General features: G+C 46.4%; 1 protein-coding gene across 3 annotated transcripts in view; it reads left to right on the top strand.

The window, feature by feature from the left end:
• tymp (thymidine phosphorylase) overlaps nt 1-19,041 on the top strand; it is a 48,601-nt gene extending 29,560 nt beyond the window's left edge. For 2 of the 3 annotated variants that reach the window (XM_078235712.1, XM_078235710.1), the window contains 8 exons: nt 3,622-3,824; nt 5,296-5,394; nt 10,067-10,196; nt 13,186-13,304; nt 14,218-14,380; nt 15,648-15,863; nt 17,351-17,491; nt 18,193-18,802. In XM_078235712.1, coding sequence (XP_078091838.1) covers nt 3,622-3,824; nt 5,296-5,394; nt 10,067-10,196; nt 13,186-13,304; nt 14,218-14,380; nt 15,648-15,863; nt 17,351-17,491; nt 18,193-18,362 — 1,241 coding nt within the window. In that variant the 3' untranslated portion in view covers nt 18,363-18,802. Of the gene's footprint in view, nt 1-3,621; nt 3,825-5,295; nt 5,395-10,066; nt 10,197-13,185; nt 13,305-14,217; nt 14,381-15,647; nt 15,864-17,350; nt 17,492-18,192 lie in introns of all 3 variants that reach the window. The other variant, XM_078235711.1, reaches the window with a different exon arrangement.
• Nucleotides 19,042-20,739: the final 1,698 nt, after the last annotated feature.

The following is a 20,739-nucleotide window of genomic DNA, read 5'->3' as shown; positions in this document are numbered from 1 at the left end:
CTCACCTTAAACTTATGCCCCCTAGTAATTGACTCTTCCACCCTGGGAAAAAGCTTCTGACTACCCACTCTGTCCATGCCCCTCATAAACTTGTAGACTTCTATCAGGTCGCTCCTCAATCTCCGTCGCTCCAGTGAGAACAAACCAGGTTTCTCCAACTTCTCCTCATAGCTAATGCCCTCCATACCAGGCAACATCCTGGTAAATCTTTTCTGTACCCTCTCCAAAGCCTCCACATCCTTCTGGTAGTGTGGCGACCAGAATTGAACACTATATTCCAAGTGCGGCCTAACGAAGGTTCTATAAAGCTGCAACATGACTTGCCAATTTTTAAACTCAATGCCCCACCAATGAAGGCAAGCATGCCGTATGCCTTCTTGACTACCTTCTCCACCTGCATTGCCACTTTCAGTGACCTGTGTACCTCTGCCTATCAATACTCTAAAGGGTTCTGCCATTTACTGTATATTTCCTATCTGTATTAAACCTTCCAAAATGCACTACCTCACAGTTGTCCAGATTAAACTCCATCTGCCATCTCTTCGCCCAAGTCTCCAGCCGATCTATCTCCTGCTGTATCCTCTGATGGTCCTCATCACTATCCACAAATCCACCAACCTTTGTGTCGTCCGCAATCTTAGTAATCAAACCAGTTACATTTTCCTCCAAATCATTTATATATATATATATATATATATATATATTACAAACAGCAAAGGTCCCAGCACTGATCCCTGAGGAACACCACTTGTCACAGCCCTCCATTCAGAAACGCACCCTTCCACTGCTATCCTCTGTCTTCTATGACCGAGCCAGTTTTGTATCCACCTTGCCAGCTCACCTCTGATCCCATGCGACTTCACCTTCTGCACCAGTCTGCCATGAGGGACCTTGTCAAAGGCCTTATTGAAGTCCATGTAGACAACATCCCCTGCCCTACCCTCATCAATCATCTTCGTCACTTCCTCAAAAAACTCCATCAAGTTAGTGAGACATGACCTCCCCTTCACAAAACCATGTTGCCTCTCGCTAATACATCCACTTATTTCCAAGTGGGAATAAATCCTGTCTCGAAGAATCCCCTCCAATAATTTCCCTACCACTGATGTAAGGCTCACCGGCCTGTAATTACCTGGATTATTCTTGCTACCCTTCTTAAACAAAGGAACAACATTGGCTATTCTCCAATCCTCTGGGACCTCCCTTGTCGCCAATGAGGATACAAAAATCTATCCCCAGGCTCCAGCAATTTCCTCCCTTGCCTCTCTCAGTATTCTGGGGTATATCCCATCAGGCCCTGGGGACTTGTCTACCTTAATGTTTCTCAAGAACCCCAATACCCCCTCCTTTTTGATCTCAACATAACTCAAACTATCTACACATCCTTTCCCACACTCATCATCCACCAAGTCCTTCTCTTTGATGAATACTGACGCAAAGTACTCATTTAATACCTCGCCCATTTCCTCTGGCTCCATCCATAGATTCCCTCCCTTGTCCTTGAGTGGGCCAACCCTCTCCCTGGCTACCCTCTTGCTCTTTATATATGTATAAAAGGCCTTGGGATTTTCCTTAATCCTGTTGGCCAATGCTTTTTCAAGACCCCTTTTAGCCCTTCTTACTCCTTGCTTAAGTTTCTTTCTACTTTCCTTGTATTCCACACTTGCTTTGTGTGTTCCCAGCCTCCCAATCTTGACAAATGCTTCCTTTTTCTCTTTGACTAGGCTCACAATATCTCTTGTTATCCAAGGTTCCCAAAACTTGCCACACTTATCCTTCATCCTCACAGGAATGTGCCAATCCTGAATCCCTGTCAACTTACACTTGAAAGCCTCCCACATGCCAGATGTTGATTTGCCCTCAAACATCTGCCCCCAATCTACATTCTTCGGTTCCTGCCTAATATTTTTGTAATTAGCCTTCCCCCAATTTAGCACCTTAACTTGAGGACTACCCATATCTTTATCCATCAGTACTTAAAGCTTACTGAATTGTGGTCACTGTTCCCGAACTGCTCCCCTCCTGAAACATCGACCACCTGGCTGGGCTCATTCCCCAATACCAGGTCCAATATGGCCCCTTCCCTAGTTGGACTATCTACATACTGTTTCAAGACGCCCTCCTGGATGCTCCTTACAAACTCTGCCCCATCCACACCCCTAGCACTAAGTGAGTCCCAGTCAATAGAGGGGAGGTTAAAATCTCCCACCACAACAACCCTGTTACTTTTACACCTTGCCAAAATCTGCTTACATATCTGTTCCATCTGTTAATTATTAGTGTATTTAATATTGATATATGGTAATGGAATTAATACCTGAAATGGAATGTAATACAAAATTCCTCAGGACAGAGTCAAAATATATCTTTTTAATAGGCCAGCATTTATTGCCCATCCTTAATTGTCCTTAAGAAGGTGGTGGTGAGCTGCCTTTTTGAATTGCTGCAGTTCCTGTGATGCAGGTATACCCATCGTGCTGTTAGGGAGAGAGTTCCTGAATTTTGACCCCAGCGACAGTGAAGGAACGGAGATATATTTCCAAGTCAGGATGGTGAGTGGCTTTGAGGGGAACTTCCAGGTGGTGGTATTCCCAGGTAGCTGCTGTTCTTGTTTTCCTAGATGGTAGTGGTCGTGGGTTTGGAAGTTGCTGCCTAAGGAACCTTGGTGACTTCCTGCATCTTGTAGCTGGCACACACAGCTGCCACTGTTCATCAGTGGTGGAGGGAGTGAATGTTTGTGGAAGGGATAACAATCAAACAGGCTGCTTTGTCTTGGATGGTGTCAAGCTTCTTGAGTATTGTTGGAGCTGCATTCATCCAGGCAAGTGGAGAGTATTCCATTACACTCTTGACTTGTGCCTTGTAGATGATGGATAGGCTTTGGGGAGTCAGGAGGTGAATTACTCGCCACAGAATTCCCAACTTCTGGCCTGGCCTTGTATTCACAGTATTTATATGGCTAGTCCAGTTCAGTTTCTGGTCAATGATAAGCTCTGACAAAGGGTCATCTGGACTTGAAACTTCAGCTCTTTTCTCTCCTTACAGACCTGCTGAGATTTTCCAGCATTTTCTCTTTTGATTTCAGATTCCAGCATCCGCAGTAAATTGCTTTTATTTTAAGCCTGTGCTGCCACTTGAAGCCTTCCTAAACTAAAAGACCTTTTGCCTCTATGGGGTCTGTATCCCTCTATTTCCTGTCTATTCATGTATCTGTTAAGATGCCTCTTAAACATTGCTATTGTATCTTCTTCTACCACCTACTCTGGCAGCGCATTCCAGGCACCAAGCACTCTCTGTGTAAAAAAAAAACTTGCCTCTCACATCTCCTTTAAACTGTCCCCCTTTTACCTTCAACCTCTGGCCCACAGTAATTGACATTTCTATCTTGGAAAAAAGACTCCAACTACCCATTCTATCCGTGCCTCTCATAATTTTGTCTATCAGGTTGCCCCTCAGCCTCCGACATTCAAGTGAATGAGCTGAGCAGTGCACCTATGTAGCCTGCCTTAGCCCTGGCTCAGTGATATTGAACTTCAGAGGCATCGCACGGCCCCCGTAGCCATGATTTCAAACACCTGGTTGCATTGCCTGTAACAAGTTCCCATGATTCTCTTTGTTTAGGTGCCATGTTGATGGCGATTCGCCTGCAGGGGATGACAAAGGAGGAGACAGTGAACCTGACCAAGGAGATGAAAGTTTCTGGTGTCGTTCTGCAATGGCCAAAGGAGTGGTCGGGGTTGGTGGTTGACAAGCATTCGACAGGAGGAGTTGGAGACAAAGTCAGCCTCATTCTAGCTCCGGTATTGGCTGCCTGTGGCTGCAAGGTAAAGAAAGCAGAGACAGCAGGCACGCTGATCAAGTTCAGATTGGGTAGTGGGGCTTTTGGATGAGTTGAAGGTCAGAGGGGATGGATGATAGGAGGCTAGGCAGGAGGAATCTGGAGGGACATGGGCATGGATGAGTGTTTTGGCAGCAGTGGGACTGAGGCGAGAGTGCTGTTGGGCAATGTCGCAGAGGTGGAAGGAGATGGTGCCAGTGGGGGAAGGCACATGGGGTCAGAAGGTCAAGTTAGGGTCAGTTAGTGCAGCAAGTTGCAAAGGGTTTGGTTCAGCCTCAGTTACCAGAGTGAGGAGTGGGGTGGGTGGGGGTAAGGAGAAGAGTTTGTAGTGTGGACTGGCTTCAGTTTTCCCAATCCTCGGCTGGAGGCAATGATGAGTCATCGAGGATTAAACTTTCAACAAGCAGTGTTACAATTTAGCGATTGGTGGAGAGGTTGAACTGGGTGTCATTAAAATGCAGGTAGAACCTGATGTCCTACACTTGGATATCAATGAGAAACAGCGTGGACAGGATAGATAGCTGATGGATTCCAGGAGGAAATGGAATGGGAGTGGGAAGATAAACCATTGCAGATGATTCTCCGACTACGACTGGGTAATTGCAAATGCAAGGAAGCAAATGTAGTCCCAATCCACAGGGTGGCCCTGGAGAGGCATTGGAGGAGGATGGTGTAAGAAACTTTATCAAAGGCTGCAGACAGGTTGGGAGAGGGAGGTTTACTACAGTCACTTAGGATGTTGTTTGTGATTTAAATAAGAGCTGTTTCAGTCCTGTGGTGAGGGCAGAACTCTGACTGGAGGAATTCACACATGGTGACATACTAAATATGGGAACAGATTTGGGAGGTTAGAATGTTCTCAAGGGCTTTGGAGAAGAAAGGGAGGTTGGAGATGGGGCATTAGTTTGCAAGGACAGACGGGGGCGGGGGGGGGGGGGGGGAGCGGGAGGGGTCAAGGATTAAGACTTTAGGGAGGGACAGTGATGGCAGATTGGAATGGGATGGAGACAATACCTAAGGGGAAGGAACCATCAACAGTATTGATCAACATGAGGGCCAGGAAGGGAAACTAGCCGGTCAACAACTTCATGAGAACAGGAGAATAGAAGGAAGATTGGGTTTCCTCAAACTGATACGGTTAAGGGATGATTTCACACATATGTTTGGAAGATATTTACAGACTCGGTAGAGAGAAATTATTCCCATTGGTTGGACAGTTTCGGACTAGGGGCAATGCAAAAACATTTAGGACAGACTTTCAGGAGGGAAATTAGGAAACATTTCTATGCACGACAGGTGATGGAAGTTTGGAACTCTCTTGTACAAATGGCATTGATGCTCGACCAAAAACAAATTAACTGAAGGGCTTTGGGACATTTTGAGGTTGTGGGAGTTGTGATAGAAATGCGGTTTCTTTATTTTTATTTAACATTCGACTTGATGTTGTTGATCTGCAGGTCCCAATGATCAGTGGTCGGGGACTGGGACACACGGGGGGCACACTGGACAAGCTGGAATCTATCCCGGGATTTAACATTCAGAAGAGCCCAGAGGAGGTATCAACTGTTTGAACAGATTAAAGTCATTGTTTGGAGTTGCCAAGGGCCATCTAATCTCAATTCTGAAGCAGTCAGAAGCATTAACTCTCTTTCCCTCTCCACAGCTGCTGCTGGACCTGCTGAGTTTTTCCAGTGATTAGTAAAATAAGAAAAGGTGATATGAGAAAGATCTTTTCACACGAGTGGTTAATATCTGTAATGCGCTGCCTGAATCACTGGGTCACTTTAAAAATAGGGGTCGTTCTCTCAGAGGGTGATGGAACTCTCTTCCTCAAAGGCGGTGGAAGCAGAGTCTTTGAAGTCTTTGAATATTTTGAAGGCAGAGCTGGATAGATTCTTGACTGGCATGGGGATGAAAAGTTATCCGGGTCGCAAGAATGTGGGATTGAGGATACAATCAGATCAGCCGTGATCTTATTGAAAGGCAGGCTCAAGGGCTGAGTGGCGTATTCCTGACCCTAATCATATGTTTGTATGTTCATGTAAGAGTGTGGTAGAGGCAGGTTCCATTTAAACATTCAAAAGCAATTAGACTGCTATCTAAAAAGAATGTGCAGGGTTACGGGGAGAAGGCAGGAAGAACAGAAAAAGGAAATTGTTCACTCGGAGAGCCGAGAAAGACATAATGGACTGAATGTCTCCTTCTGTTCTGTAACAATGCTGTGATTTAGCCCACCATGTTTGTGTTCCATGGAAGAGCGATCCTGTTCATCCCCTTTCCCTGCCTCTCCCACATCGCCCACAAACTTTAAATATTTTTCAAATTTCCTTTTGAAAGTTATGATTGCATTTGCCTTTAGAATCCTTTCAGACAGTGCATTCCACATCAACTCACACTCACTACACACACACTCACTACTCTCACACTCACTACTCACACGCACTCACTACTCACTCACACACTCACTACTCACTCACACACTCACTACTCACTCACACACACACACACTCACTACTCACTCTCACACTCACTCACACACTCACTCACTCACTCACTCACTCACTCACTCACTCACTCACTCACTCACACACTCACACACTCACTCCGCACTCCGCACTCCCGCACTCACTACTCACACACTCTCTCACGCACTCACATTCTCCTCCAGTCACCTCACATTTGTTTGCCAAGTATTTTAAATTGGGAAGCAGCTACTCACTATATACACCATCAAATCCGAATTTCAAACGCTAAAATTAAATCTCCACTTCAACATTTAAAAAGGGGAACCAACCTGTTTAAATCATCTTCTCTTTCTGTTTCCATCTCCAGTAAATACAAGAGTGAATCTTCACCTTGTTAATTTCCTACCTTACAACTCACTAAACTTTATAAGTACTTTATTGGCTCGAAAGCACTTTGAGATGTCTGCCGGTCTTCAAATGTGATACAAGTATATTAATGGCTCGGGAGAGAATAGGGCCCCCTTAAGGATCAATGAGACTGTCTATGTGTGGAGCCTCAGGAGATGGGTGAGATCCTAAATGAATATTTCTCATCAGTATTTACCACAGAGAAAGACATGGAAGCTCGGGAACTCAGGGAAGTAAATAGTGATGTCTCGAAAAGCGTCAACATTACAGAAGAGGAGATGCTGGAGGAAGATAGATAAATCCCCAGGCCCTGATCAGGTGCATCCCAGGACATTGTGGGAAACTAGGGAAGAAATTGCGGGGCCCCTAGCAGAGCTATTTGTATCATCGACAGCCACGGGTGAGGTGCTGGAAGACTGGAGGGAGGTAAATGTTGTGCCATTATTTAATAAAGGTGGCAGGGAAAAGCCAGGGAACTACAGGCCAGTGAGCCTAAAGTCAGTGATGGGTAAGTTGTTGGAGGGGATTCTGAGGGACAGGATCTACATCCATTTGGAAAAGCAAAGACTAATCAGGGATAGTCAGCACGGCTTTGTGCATGGGAAATTGTGTCTTACAAACTTGATAGAGTTTTTTGAGGAGGTGACCAAGAAAATAGATGAGGACAGTGCAGTGGACATTGTCTACACGGACTTTAACATGAGCCTGGTAGACTGATCAGTAAGGTTAGATCACATGGGATCCAGGGGAAACTAGCCAATTGGACACAAAATTGGCTTGCCGGTAGGAGACAAAGGGTGGTGGTATGAGTTGTTTTTCAGACTGGAGGCCTGTGACCAGCAGTGAGGGATCGGTGCTGGGTCCACTGTTGTTTGTCATTTATATTAATGATTTGGATGAGAATATAGGAGGCATGGTTAGTAAGTTTGGAGATGACACCAAAATTGGTGTAGTGGACTGTGAAGAAAATTATCTTAGACTACAACAGGATCTTGGTCAACTGAGCCAATGGGCCGAGATATGGTAGATGGAGTTTAATTCAGATAAACGCAAGGTGTTGCATTTTGGTAAAACAAACCAGGGCAGGACTTGCACAGTCAATGGTAGGGCCCTGGGAGTATTGTCAAACAGAGAGACCTAGGGGTGCAGGTACGTAGTTCCTTGAAAGTGGCATCACAGCTAGACAGGGCAGTGAAAAAGGCATTTGGCACACTTGCCTTCATCAGTCGGAGCACTGAGTGCAGGAGTTAGGATGTTATGTTACAAGACATTGGTACGGCCACATTTGGAGTACTGCGTACAATTCTGGTCACCCTGCTATAGGAAGGATATTATTAAACTGTAAAGGGTGCAAAAAGGATCTACAAGGAATGGAAGGTTTGAATGATGAGGAGAGGCTGGATAGGCAGGGACTTTTTCCCTGAAGTGTAGGAGGATGAGGGGTGACCTTATAGAGGTTTATAAAATCATGAGGGGCATAAATAAGGTGAACAGCCAAGGCCTTTTCCCCATGGTAGGAGAGTCCAAAACTAGAGGGCATGGGTTCAAGGTGAGAGGGGAAAGATTTAAAAGGGACTTGAAGAGAAGGTGCGTATATGGAATGAGCTGCCAGAGGAGGTGGTAGAGGTGGGTATAATTACAACATTTAAAAGACATTTGGACAGATACATGGATGGGAACGGTTTAGAGGGATATGGGCTAAACACAGGCAAATGGGACTAGTTCAGTTTAAGAAACTTGGTCGGCATGGACATGTTGGGCCGAAGGGCCTGTTTCTGTGCTGTATCTCTATGACTTTATGGCCAGAATTTTACACCCCGCCCGCCACAGGAATCAGAGCGGCGAGGGGGGGACTATGGAAAGGTCTGTTGACCTTGGTGGGATTTTATACTTTCAGGATGAGCGAGGCCATACAATCCTGCCCATGGGCCCGCTTTTACCATCGCGTTGCGCCCGTTTTCAGGCACAAAAACTTGGTAAAGTCGGGTGTGAGGTGAGTAGCACCATCCACACCCACTTCCGCCCTGGTCCCCCCTTTACCAATGTCCGAAAATGGCCACGATTGGGACCGCGCCCAAACGGTCCAGCCTGGGAACGATGTGGCAGGGGAGCAGCATTCTATCATTTTTTTTCTGCGTGTGCGCAGTTGGAGGCTCCGATTGGAGCTGCAGGATTTCGGGTGCATTAAGCCACACCCACAGGCTTCTGCAGCGTGATCCGGACTCGTTGATATTTTTGCAGGCAGCATGCCTCAGAACGGGTCTAAACGTTGGGTCTGAAACACTCCCAGTTTCAAGTTCGCCCTGCACTTAGAATTAAAATGGTAAAATAGGCCCTATGGTTCTAAATGCTCTTTATAAATGCAAGTCTTTTCACAGCATTTTATTTGGAGTTGCACTGCCTCTCGCAGCCAGCAGATGGTAGCATTGTGCTATGACTGGACACGATTCCAGTGGCAAAGGCATAACTCTACCCCACTCATAAAAAGAATCATAGAAACCCTAAAGGGCAGAAGTAGGTCATTCGATCCATACATCCTGCACTGACAACAATTCTACCCAGGCCCTATCCCCCTAACCCCATATATTTACCCTGTTAATGCCCTGACACTGAGGGTCAATTTAGCATGGTCAATCAGCCTAACCCGCACATCTTTGGACTGTGGGAGGAATCCGGAGCACCCGGAGGAAACCCACGCAGACACGGGGAGAATGTGCAAACTCCACAATACAGTCACCCAAGTCTGGAATTGAACCTGGGTCCCTGGAGGTGTGAGGCAGCAGTGCTAACCACCGTGCAGCTCCAATCTAGACTTGATTTAAATTTTACCAATTGCCACGGTGGGATTTGAATCCTTGCCCCCCCCCCACACCAGTAATCTGGGCCTCGTGACTACATTACAACTCCAACACAGTCTCTCCCCAGTCTCACTCCTGTTACAACACACCGACTGGTCATGGCGTTCGGCTATCGGAGTTCAGAATAGACAGGAGTCACATGTAGGCCTGACTGGTTTTTGGGGAACAGGGTTGATTCCCTGCAGGAGAGCAGTGTCACCATTGGGTTGTAAAACACAATATGTCACTTTTCATGGTGATTACCTGGTTCCATCCCAGACATTATCAGATTTATTGTAAGTCAGAGTCTGTAGAAAAGGGATTTAAATGAGTGAGGATTTCCAGAAATTTAATGAGATATAATCTGTTGTTGTGGAGAGGTATCCTTACCCTCTTGTTTAAGCAGTGAGTCTGAACACTTACACAATGAGCAGCACTAATTTACCTCCTTTGGCCCTGTCACCAGTGGCAGTGAATATAATTGGACTGAGTTTTGGATGTCTTTCTCCTCTCTCTAGATGAAGGATATCCTGTCTAAAGTTGGTTGTTGTATTGTCGGGCAGACCGCGGACCTGGTGCCAGCTGATAAGAAGCTTTACGCGATCAGGGATGTGACATCGACAGTAGACAGTCTGCCTCTCATAGCAGGTTAGAGCGAGTGAGTTACACAGTAACGGGTTAGTGAGAGTGAGTTACACAGTAACGGGTTAGTGAGAGTGAGTTACACAGTAACGGATTAGTGAGAGTGAGTTACACAGTAACGGGTTAGTGAGAGTGAGTTACACAGTAACGGATTAGTGAGAGTGAGTTACACAGTAACGGGTTAGTGAGAGTGAGTTACACAGTAACGGGTTAGTGAGAGTGAGTTACACAGTAACGGATTAGTGAGAGTGAGTTACACAGTAACGGGTTAGTGAGAGTGAGTTACACAGTAACGGATTAGTGAGAGTGAGTTACACAGTAACGGATTAGTGAGAGTGAGTTACACAGTAACGGGTTAGTGAGAGTGAGTTACACAGTAACGGGTTAGTGAGAGTGAGTTACACAGTAACGGATTAGTGAGAGTGAGTTACACAGTAACGGGTTAGTGAGAGTGAGTCACACAGTAACGGGTTAGTGAGAGTGAGTTACACAGTAACGGATTAGTGAGAGTGAGTTACACAGTAACGGATTAGTGAGAGTGAGTTACACAGTAACGGATTAGTGAGAGTGAGTTACACAGTAACGGGTTAGTGAGAGTGAGTTACACAGTAACGGATTAGTGAGAGTGAGTTACACAGTAACGGGTTAGTGAGAGTGAGTTACACAGTAACGGATTAGTGAGAGTGAGTTACACAGTAACGGATTAGTGAGAGTGAGTTACACAGTAACGGGTTAGTGAGAGTGAGTTACACAGTAACGGATTAGTGAGAGTGAGTTACACAGTAACGGATTAGTGAGAGTGAGTTACACAGTAACGGGTTAGTGAGAGTGAGTTACACAGTAACGGGTTAGTGAGAGTGAGTTACAGAGTAACGGGCTAGTGAGAGTGAGTTACACAGTAACGGGTTAGTGAGAGTGAGTCACACAGTAACGGGTTAGTGAGAGTGAGTTACAGAGTAACGGGTTAGTGAGAGTGAGTTACACAGTAACGGATTAGTGAGAGTGAGTTACACAGTAACGGGTTAGTGAGAGTGAGTTACACAGTAACGGATTAGTGAGAGTGAGTTACACAGTAACGGGTAGGTGAGAGTGAGTTACACAGTAACGGGTTAGTGAGAGTGATTACACAGTAACGGGTAGGTGAGAGTGAGTTACACAGTAACGGGTTAGTGAGAGTGAGTTACACAGTAACGGGTTAGTGAGAGTGAGTTACACAGTAACGGGTTAGTGAGAGTGAGTTACACAGTAACGGATTAGTGAGAGTGAGTTACACAGTAACGGGTAGGTGAGAGTGTGTTACACAGTAACGGGTTAGTGAGAGTGAGTTACACAGTAACGGATTAGTGAGAGTGAGTTACACAGTAACGGGTTAGTGAGAGTGAGTTACACAGTAACGGGTTAGTGAGAGTGATTACACAGTAACGGGTTAGTGAGAGTGAGTTACACAGTAACGGGTTAGTGAGAGTGAGTTACACAGTAACGGGTTAGTGAGAGTGAGTTACACAGTAACGGGTTAGTGAGCATGAGTTACACAGTAACGGGTTAGTGAGAGTGAGTTACACAGTAACGGGTTAGTGAGAGTGAGTTACACAGATAGGAGTTAAATGTCAGTTACAGTCGCTTGTCCAATATGTGATGCATTGCGATGTGATTTAACTCTAATAATCCAGAGCCACATGTCCGAAACCCACAGACTGTCTCCTCACCTCTGACCTTCCAAATCCTGAATCTCTCACAACTCCAACCCCTCCCCTACTAACTGATCCACATCCTCACTCTAATCACCCTCACAGAATCACCCGCAGGACAGTTTAAGGGAAGGTTCCGTGTGTGAACAAAAGCTGTAGCTACAACCTCTCAGGCCTTGCCTGCCAATATGATCTTGGTGTCAGTCTGGCCCCTTGAACCTTCTTAGCCAACCTTATCCTCATGGAATCTTCCAATTCTCCTTCCATCGTTCCTAACTCTCCAACTCTCTAAACCCTTATTCCTGAAACTTTTAAACAGCTCCTAGATTCTATATTGTCACTCTCTGTTCCGAGAATGTGTTCCACATTCTCACACCCCCTATAACAAAAACTCTCATGGTTTCAGGTTAGCTCCAATTCTAAGACTGTCCCTTGTTCTGGCTTCAGAACTAGAGGACAAAATTCCCTGTTCCTCCTGCTGATCTCCTAGAATCATAGAATAGAATCCCTACAATGCAAAAGAGGTCATTTGACCCATCGAGTTTGCACTGACTCTCTCTGACAGAATATCTTACCCAGGACCTCTCCCCCACCCTATCCCCATAACCCCAAACATTTAACATGGCTAATCCATCTAATTTACACATCTTAGGACACTAAGGGGCAATTTAGCACGGCCAATCCACCTAACCTGGGCTGTGGGAGGAAACCGGAGCACCCGGAGGAAACCATGCAGACACGGGGAGAACGTGCAAACTCCACACACACAGTCACCCAAGGCTGGAATTGAACTCGGCTTCCTGGAGCTATGAGGCAGCAGTGCTAACCACAGTGCCACCCATAACTCCTCTGTAACTTTAAACAGCTCAATTAGATCACCTCATTATTCCCAGGTAATATGACCCAAGGGTTACTCATCATCAGTCACAGTCTCACTCAATCCCAGATATCCCTGGTGAACCATTACTGGACTTCCTTTGATCCCAACATTGCTGCTGGACAGTGGGCCACTCAAAACTGAACAGAGTGCTCTCTGTGTTGCCTGCACAGTATGAACTGTTGTGTCTACACACTGACCTTCCTGTACTGAAACTCACAGACACCATACTCTTTCCAGCATTTATTTTACGGCATCTATCTCTACAGCCAGTTTGTTTGGTGAGACTAATATTTTCCAAGCAATTTATGGAAAAGAAAGTTCAATATCAAAATTTACTTTGTCAGGTTGGAACAATGATCAGTTATGGTAATGAGGTCAGTGATAAAGAACTGGCCATTCTCAGTAACCTGCAGTTTCTGATTTCCAGCATCTATAATTTCGAAGAAAGGAGCCGAGTCTCTTAATGCTCTGATTCTGGATGTGAAGTTTGGGGAAGGAGCGTTATTCAAGGAGATGAGTGGAGCCAGAGAGCTGGCACAATATCTGGTCAGTATGCACTCCGAAACACCTCCATCACACTGTGGGAGCAGAGAGAGAGAGAGAAGCAGAGAGAGTAGCAGAGAGAGAGAGAGAGAGAAGCAGAGAGAGAGAGAAGCAGAGAGAGAGAGAGAGAGAGAGAGAAGCAGAGAGAGAGAGAGAGAAGCAGAGAGAGAGAGAGAGAAGCAGAGAGAGAGAGAGAGAAGCAGAGAGAGAGAGAGAGAAGCAGAGAGAGAGAGAGAGAAGCAGAGAGAGAGAGAGAGAAGCAGAGAGAGAGAGAAGCAGAGAGAGAGAGAGAGAGAAGCAGAGAGAGAGAGAGAGAAGCAGAGAGAGAGAGAGAAGCAGAGAGAGAGAGAGAGGGGGGCGCAGAGAGTGAGGGAGAGGGGGGCGCAGAGAGTGAGGGAGAGGGGGGCACAGAGAGACTGAGAATTCTCTCTGCCATTCTCTGATACCTTGGACAGCAACTCTTTCTGGGCAATAACTGGGCTTTCCCATCTTACTGGAGACCTGGGAACTGGGGAGGAAAGATACGGAGTTGTTAAATTTACAGAAGAAAAATCACTTTCAAGGCCAGAATAAGTCAGAGTTTGGAAAAGGAGAATTATACAAACTGTGAACCTTGAAGTTTGAAGCTTACAATTTGTAGGTTCAAAAGTCACAGGTCCATCCCTTTGATTTGAATTTGTGATGAGGTTTGTGATAAGGGGTTTGCAGTTTTACTCCTGGGAGCTGTGGATATTAATTTAGCAACGTAATGTAGCATGGATTTCCAAAGCCTCTTGCCCTTGCTTCTTGCTTAGTGATTGGTGGCCTCCCAGCAAGCTTTGTATCTCCAGAGCTTCCCTTGTTACAGTGCATGCATCATTTCCTCTGTTGGGAGTGTCCCAGTGACAAATCAATATCTTTTGTTTTCAATCTTTAGGTAGATGTTGGAAATCACTTGGGGGTTCGAACGGCTGCTGTCCTCTCTAGGATGGACAGTCCCATCGGGAGATGTGTTGGGAATTCTCTAGAAGTCATCGAATCCATTGACTGCCTGAAGGGAAAGGGGCTCAAGGAATTGGAGACATTGGTCACCTGTTTAGGTTAGTCCTTCATCGAGAATTACATTCAGTGCATGAGTGGTGGACATTATGGAAAACCTGGAACTCAAGAAACATTGAATGAGAATGGTCATGAGGGCCATTAGTGTCACCCCTTTGGCAGCCATTGCATGACTGACTCAGTTGTGGACTCAGTCTCCTTCAACCCAAACACCTATGCACTCTTTCCAAACTCCCAGCTTTATTTCTGTCTCAAGCCTTTAGTCCTCAGGTACAGATCCCTTCTTCTCAAAGGCATTAATTAATTCCAGATTAACCATTATTTTGGTAATCTGCACATGTCCCATACCCTGGGGGAGAAGTTCCTCCAATCCCAATCTTCTATGAGGTTTGTGAGTTTTCTGATGAAGTTTGGGTGCTCCTAGAACCAACTGAGCTCACACACAATCTCAAGCCCAGATTGTGAATGGCATTGACTCTGTGGCATCTGTTGGAATTTAGGCAATGGAGAAGGGGCAGCATGAGAAGCCTTTGGCCCTTATTGTACGTATTAGAAACAAATGGGAACTGGAATACAAAATTCTAGATTGAGCAGCACTGTCAGTGGGCTGGGCAGGTGGATTTGGCCCAATGTGGGTGCAGAAGCTTGAGCTAAGGTTTGGAAGGTTGGGGCAGTGAGTAGCTACGTCACACTGTGGCCCATAGAGACAAAAAAGGCCCCAGGCAACTCACTGGTCTCAGCTGGGTCGACAATGTGATTGGTACAGATGGTAGGTTACTGGGCGTTGCTAGGTTACCGAGGAAAATTGCCTGGAGTTCCCATTTGGGAAGTGATGACCCCTGCTGGGAATAGCAGATATTTTGCAGCAAACTCAAATGAATATCTCTGTAACCTAGAGTTCTTTCACTGCACCAATGGGTAGCAAACCCTCCCAACTGTACTGAGGGGGACAAGGGTAAGGGGGTGGGGAGCAGTGGTGGGATGTACATTGAACCCCATCTGCAGGCAGCTGTGGACACTCACATGTATGATCAGACTTGAGGGCATGTATGCATACGCACAGCCCTCAGGTAACTGTTACGTTTTAATACTAGTACTGTCAATAACTTTTCAAAGGTGAATCAATACACACATAGGCACGGAGGTGATTTAATATTGTAGCTTCCGTTTACTTCAGCAACCAATTTAACAAACAAGATGGATTCTGCTATCCCATAATGCACCAGCTTGCAAACCACAGCAAGCTGAACGAGAAGTATGGTACATAACGCTGACTTTCACTAACATGCTGGTTTCCGCCTTTCATAGGAAGCCACCTGCTCCATATGTGCGGAAAAGCCGAGAGTTTAAAGGCTGGAGAGAAGGCCATCCAAGATGTGTTGAAGAATGGCAGTGCTCTGGATAAGTTCCAAGCCATGCTGGTGGCCCAGGGAGTGACGACGGACTTGGCCAATGATCTGTGTGAAGGAAAGGGAGGTCTGAGACGTGCGGAGAAACAGGAGGAGCTGAAGGCCCAGGCTGGAGGTACTTTACTTTTTACAGTGTGGTAGTGAATGCCAGCACTGGCTCCTGCCCATTCAAATGAATAGTATTATGATGATTGGTCTAGACACTTCACCCAAAAGTCAGCTGTAGACTGTCAGACTTGGGGCCCGATTCTCCAGTTTTCAGTCTAAGTGCCCACATCGGCAGGAAGACAAGAGTGTTTCCCATTGGTGCTTCAGTGTCTGTCAGGTGGGATTCAGCCACCAGAAATATGCTAATGAGTTCATTTCAAGCAACCCGCCATCCACGGTTCTGAGCCACCATTTTTAAAGGTTCCCACCCCCTCTGACCAACCCCTCAGCATGCTTCCCCCTCACGAATATCAGGTAACCGCACTCCTCACACACACACCATGAGGGTGACCCAACCGCTCCCAACTCATTCAGACCTCCCACTGAAACCCCCCCTCCCCTCTCAGACCCCCACTCAGGGGTACCCTTCCCCCTCCGACCTCTGACTCAGCTCTCCTCCCCTTCTCTCAGACCCTCCGCTCAGCCCCACTTCCTCCTCAGGCCCACTCCCCCTCAGACCCTCCAGATGAACCCTCCTTCCCCCTGAGACCATTTATTCAGGCCTCTTTCCCCCCTCCCCCCCTCTTCCCCCCTGCTCAGCCTCCCTGCAGGCCACGCACCTTGGCAGTGCCCATGGCACTGACACACTGGCCTGGCACCTTGGTCCCTCAGGGGGCTCAAGGAGATAGGTCCAGTGGCAGTTTGCCCCTCTGTCACTGCCAGGCTGCACAGTAGGGTCCCTTAGAGGCCCTGGGGGTTGGATGGGTTCGGGCAGGGGGTAAGGAGTTGACCTCACCACTCTCCGCCAGGATGGGGGTGTGGTGGCTGGACTGCCCCCTCTAGCCCTGGCAGACCTGAAGATCACCCCTGGCATGGTGACTTCAGGCAGCCCTGTGATCAATATCTGCATTTTCTAAAGTTAGCTGTGTAAATTCTGAAGCGGCCAGGTCACTTTAACCTCGGGTCACCTGGCAGGACTTTAAATGATTGCAGCACTCCATTCTGCAGCAGAAATTTTCCTTTCTCCCTGTTAGAAGCTGCAGGTGAGGGCAGACCCCTTTGAAGTCCTCTGACAGAGAGGAGATGTTAATTTCACCTGGGGCGACAAATCAGATCTGTCGTAACAAAAAACTCAAAAGTGTGCAGTCCAGTTCCCTGATCCATCATCAGCGCGATTCAGTGTAATACCTGATTAAACATTCCGAGGTGTCAGCCCAAAGAATGAGCTTTCGCTGGGGCTGCGTGCTCTGGGAAAATACCTTGCTTTTGTGTTTCTCTGAAGTGAATTGAGGCACAAACTTTCGAAGGAGGGAGTGGTCTGATTAAAAATAAAGGGATAGTAATTCCAGGGGTGGGTGCTTGAATAGCCTGACACACTGCCCCCTCCAACTGCCTATGCCACTGTGGAAGCCCCAGGATCTAACCAGCTTTAACTCAGCTCTCTCTCTCTTTCAGGGATCGTTCAGGCCATCCACTCCTTGCCGATAGCAGAGGTGCTGCATGAACTGGGAGCAGGACGCAGCCAACCTGATCAGTCCATCAACTGGACGGTTGGAATAGAATTGCTGAAAACTGTGGGCGACAAGATTAACGAAGGTCAAATGTGCTTTACTGCAGCCTCTATTGGAAATACCACTGGTTGAAGAGTGAGATTAGACTAAGGATAATATTGACGGGTCAGCAATTAGTCTGGAACTAACACAAAAAGGCAGAGAATGAACAGGAGAGTTAAATTAAATTGAATGGAATTTCAGGACTGAGTAGGAGAGTAGAAATTGATTGAATTTAAAAGTGTGCAGGAGAGTAGGAATAGACTAGAGGAGATATTAAAGAATACTGGGAGTGAGCAGAAGAGTGAGATGAGACAGGGGGCAGCACGGTGGCACAGTGGTTAACACTGCTGCCTCACAGTGCTAGGGACCGGGGTTCAATTCCTCAGGTCACTGTCTGTGCAGAGTTTGCACGATCTCCCCGTGTCTGCGTGGGTTTCCTCCTCCTGCACCGGTTTCCTCCCACAGTGCAAGATGTGCGGGTTAGATTGATTGGCCATTCTGAATTGCCTCTTGGTGTTAGGGGGATGAGTATAGTAGGGTAAATACGTAGGATTACGGGGATAGGGCCTGGGTGGGATTGTTTCAGTGCAGGCTCGATGGGCCAAATGGCCTCCTTCTGCACTGTGGGGATTCTATGATATCACGGAGTATGGAGGTTGCGTGATTGGAATTAGACGAGGTGGAATACTGAAGTTTCTTTACACCATGGGGCGGGGAACTATAACTAATTATATTTTATTTCAGGAGACCCCTGGATTAGAGTGCACTTTGAAAATCCTTCACTTGATGAAGGGCAGAAGTCTCGTCTCCAGAAATCACTGGTCATCGGGGAAAAGGTCCAAGAAGGTCCCTTGATTGCTGAGATCATTCAAACACAGTCACAGCGAGAGAAAGGACGCAACTGTCCACCTTAGTAAGATGTGTAGAGCATTGATCATCCCAGGGCAAGCAGCACAAGATGCCCTGTCTCTCTGCAACCTCTTAAATTCTATCCGTGATGTTTCTTGAAGATTTGTGTGCTTAGATGCTTGAAGTAAATGAGGTGAGGGAAACCTGCAGCGGAGCAGTGCTTTGGAAACCAAAGGCCAACGTCACTTATTCCCCACCCCAAACATGTCAAACTTGCCACAGTAATCTATGTTTGTATTTGTGGGTGTTAGAAACAAGGTATGGTTTTATGTAAGTTCAATTTTGTGTATATTTGTAAAAAAGGGTCAAGATTTTAGTTAGCTTCATGTTAAACAAAAGTGCCTGTTTGTGGGTTTTGATTTCATTTCAAACTGTGTCTGCATTGTAATTAAAGGGTTTGTGACATGAAAACAACCAGGATTTAAATAAATACTCAGTTGTTGCTTAAAAACCAGGGAGTCACACTGAAGAACATAAGCACTTGTGGTTCAGTTGGATCCAAGTACTTAAGAAGAAAGCAGCTCTCACAGAAACTGTCAGCAGAAAGGCAGGACAATGGAGTAAGGGGCAGAAAGCAAGTCACAGAAGCTAAAGAACACGTAGAAACCAGGGAATGAAAAGCAAAGACCCAGGAAAACTGAGGCCGAAGGAACAAAGAACTGGAATCTGAATAAGGTGAAGTTGAAAATGGAGGAAGAATGAAAAAACAGAGCTGAAAAGTGCAGACCTGGTGAAATGTGCTAGTGAGAAGCCAACTATCTGAAGTAAGCCTAAAGTTGGTGCTATCATAATATAGCCTGTGAAGCAGTGGTGTTCTTCTGGCATGGCTGGATTTCTGAGAGATAGTGTGGAAGCTTGAAGGCATATGGCAATCCAAGGCAGTGCAATACTGAAAGGAGAGATTGAAATCCTGGAGATGAATTCTTGGTGAAGGCATCCAAGTGAAAGCGTTGTTTGGGAGAAGATTCTAAGGCTTGTTTTTTCGAGAATGGAGTTTGGAAAGACTTGTGTGGAAGTTAGAGTTCCAGTGAGACCTGTTGGCTCACAGTGTGGTAAGCATCTGGGGGGATGGCATCTGCCACTTGGTTTCAGAGTGGGGTGTGTCTGATGTAGCGGGCTCCCTCTTTTTAACTCCACTCACGGGCTTACTTTAGATTTGGTTCTCCGTTACCCAAACCCCACCAATGCCCGAGTGATTCTCTCGCCGATGGAACAACGGCAACCTTGCGCCTACTTCACTAGAGTAGCGCCCCCAAGAGAGAGAAAAGGAAACTGCTGCCTATCCACTACCTGGCAGCCTTTCCTGAGTGGGCGGGTTCGAATCGCCCAGAGTACCCTCGGTTCTCGACTCCGGAATTATGGTAAGGGATATTAAAATATGACCCGACCAGAGATAGCTGATGAGAAAATGAAAGAGCAAGATGGGCTCCAATCGAGTTCAAATCATATATCTTTTATTAAACACCAAAATTAAACCTCATCAACACCAGAAAACAACATATAGGTATCTTATACTCTATAACTATGACTATGGGAACAAAACTAAACGGGCACAACGTAAATTCTAACTTTAAACAGTGTTAGCAATATCTTATACTATGAAAAGGTTCATTCACCCACCATTCCCACAAAAGCCTCCACTGCTATGTTACCCTCGGGAACTTCACGAATTACTAGGAAATACTCAGTTGAGCCGACCTTGACCTTCTGGGTTGGCTGTGTGCTGGAAAACTGCTGTCTGCAACACAGTTCAGGAGGGTGAGAGAGTTGCCATGCGGGTCTGAAGAGAAAAAGAGAATGGCTCCGAAGCCCCACTTTTAAAGTTCAGATTTCAAAAGTCCCGTGAGCTCCGTCCCCACCGGCAACTGCAAGAACAATGGTTCTGGATCGCTATCAGCCTCAGTGATAGCACAGTCTATTGAAATCACAAACGGCTGAGACTGCCTTGTCCAGTATAAATGGCCCATCGATGTTCCTAATCACTTTACCGGGGCTTACAGATTGCTTTCCCATCATGTAGATGGGTTTCTCCTTACTGCTGGATAGCCCCATTATTGCATCTATTGTATCTTATCCAGGTACATTGTGGTTGGTATTGATCTTCCAATCTCGATGTGGGTCTGGTCTGGTGATGTCATCTGCTCCCTTTGTGATTCAGTTAATCTAATCAGCAGCCTGTCTGGACCCTGACCATTTGTGAGTTCGACTGGAGGCACCCTTTCTGCACACAGGCAGGGCTGAGCCTGCTGGGAGAACACAGCCAGTTTCTGCAGCCAAACGTGGCCACTTCTACCATTTAAATGGCCAATGTGCGTTTTACAGTCCTTATATGCGTTGGTGTTGCCCGAAAAATTTACACTGACCACAGTTGGCCTGTTGGTT

The sequence above is a fragment of the Mustelus asterias genome, chromosome 19, assembly GCF_964213995.1.
Source record: "Mustelus asterias chromosome 19, sMusAst1.hap1.1, whole genome shotgun sequence".
Classification (NCBI taxonomy): domain Eukaryota; kingdom Metazoa; phylum Chordata; class Chondrichthyes; order Carcharhiniformes; family Triakidae; genus Mustelus; species Mustelus asterias.
The sequence above is the reverse complement of the archived record's forward strand: the minus strand, read 5'-3'. Positions and strand labels throughout refer to the sequence as shown.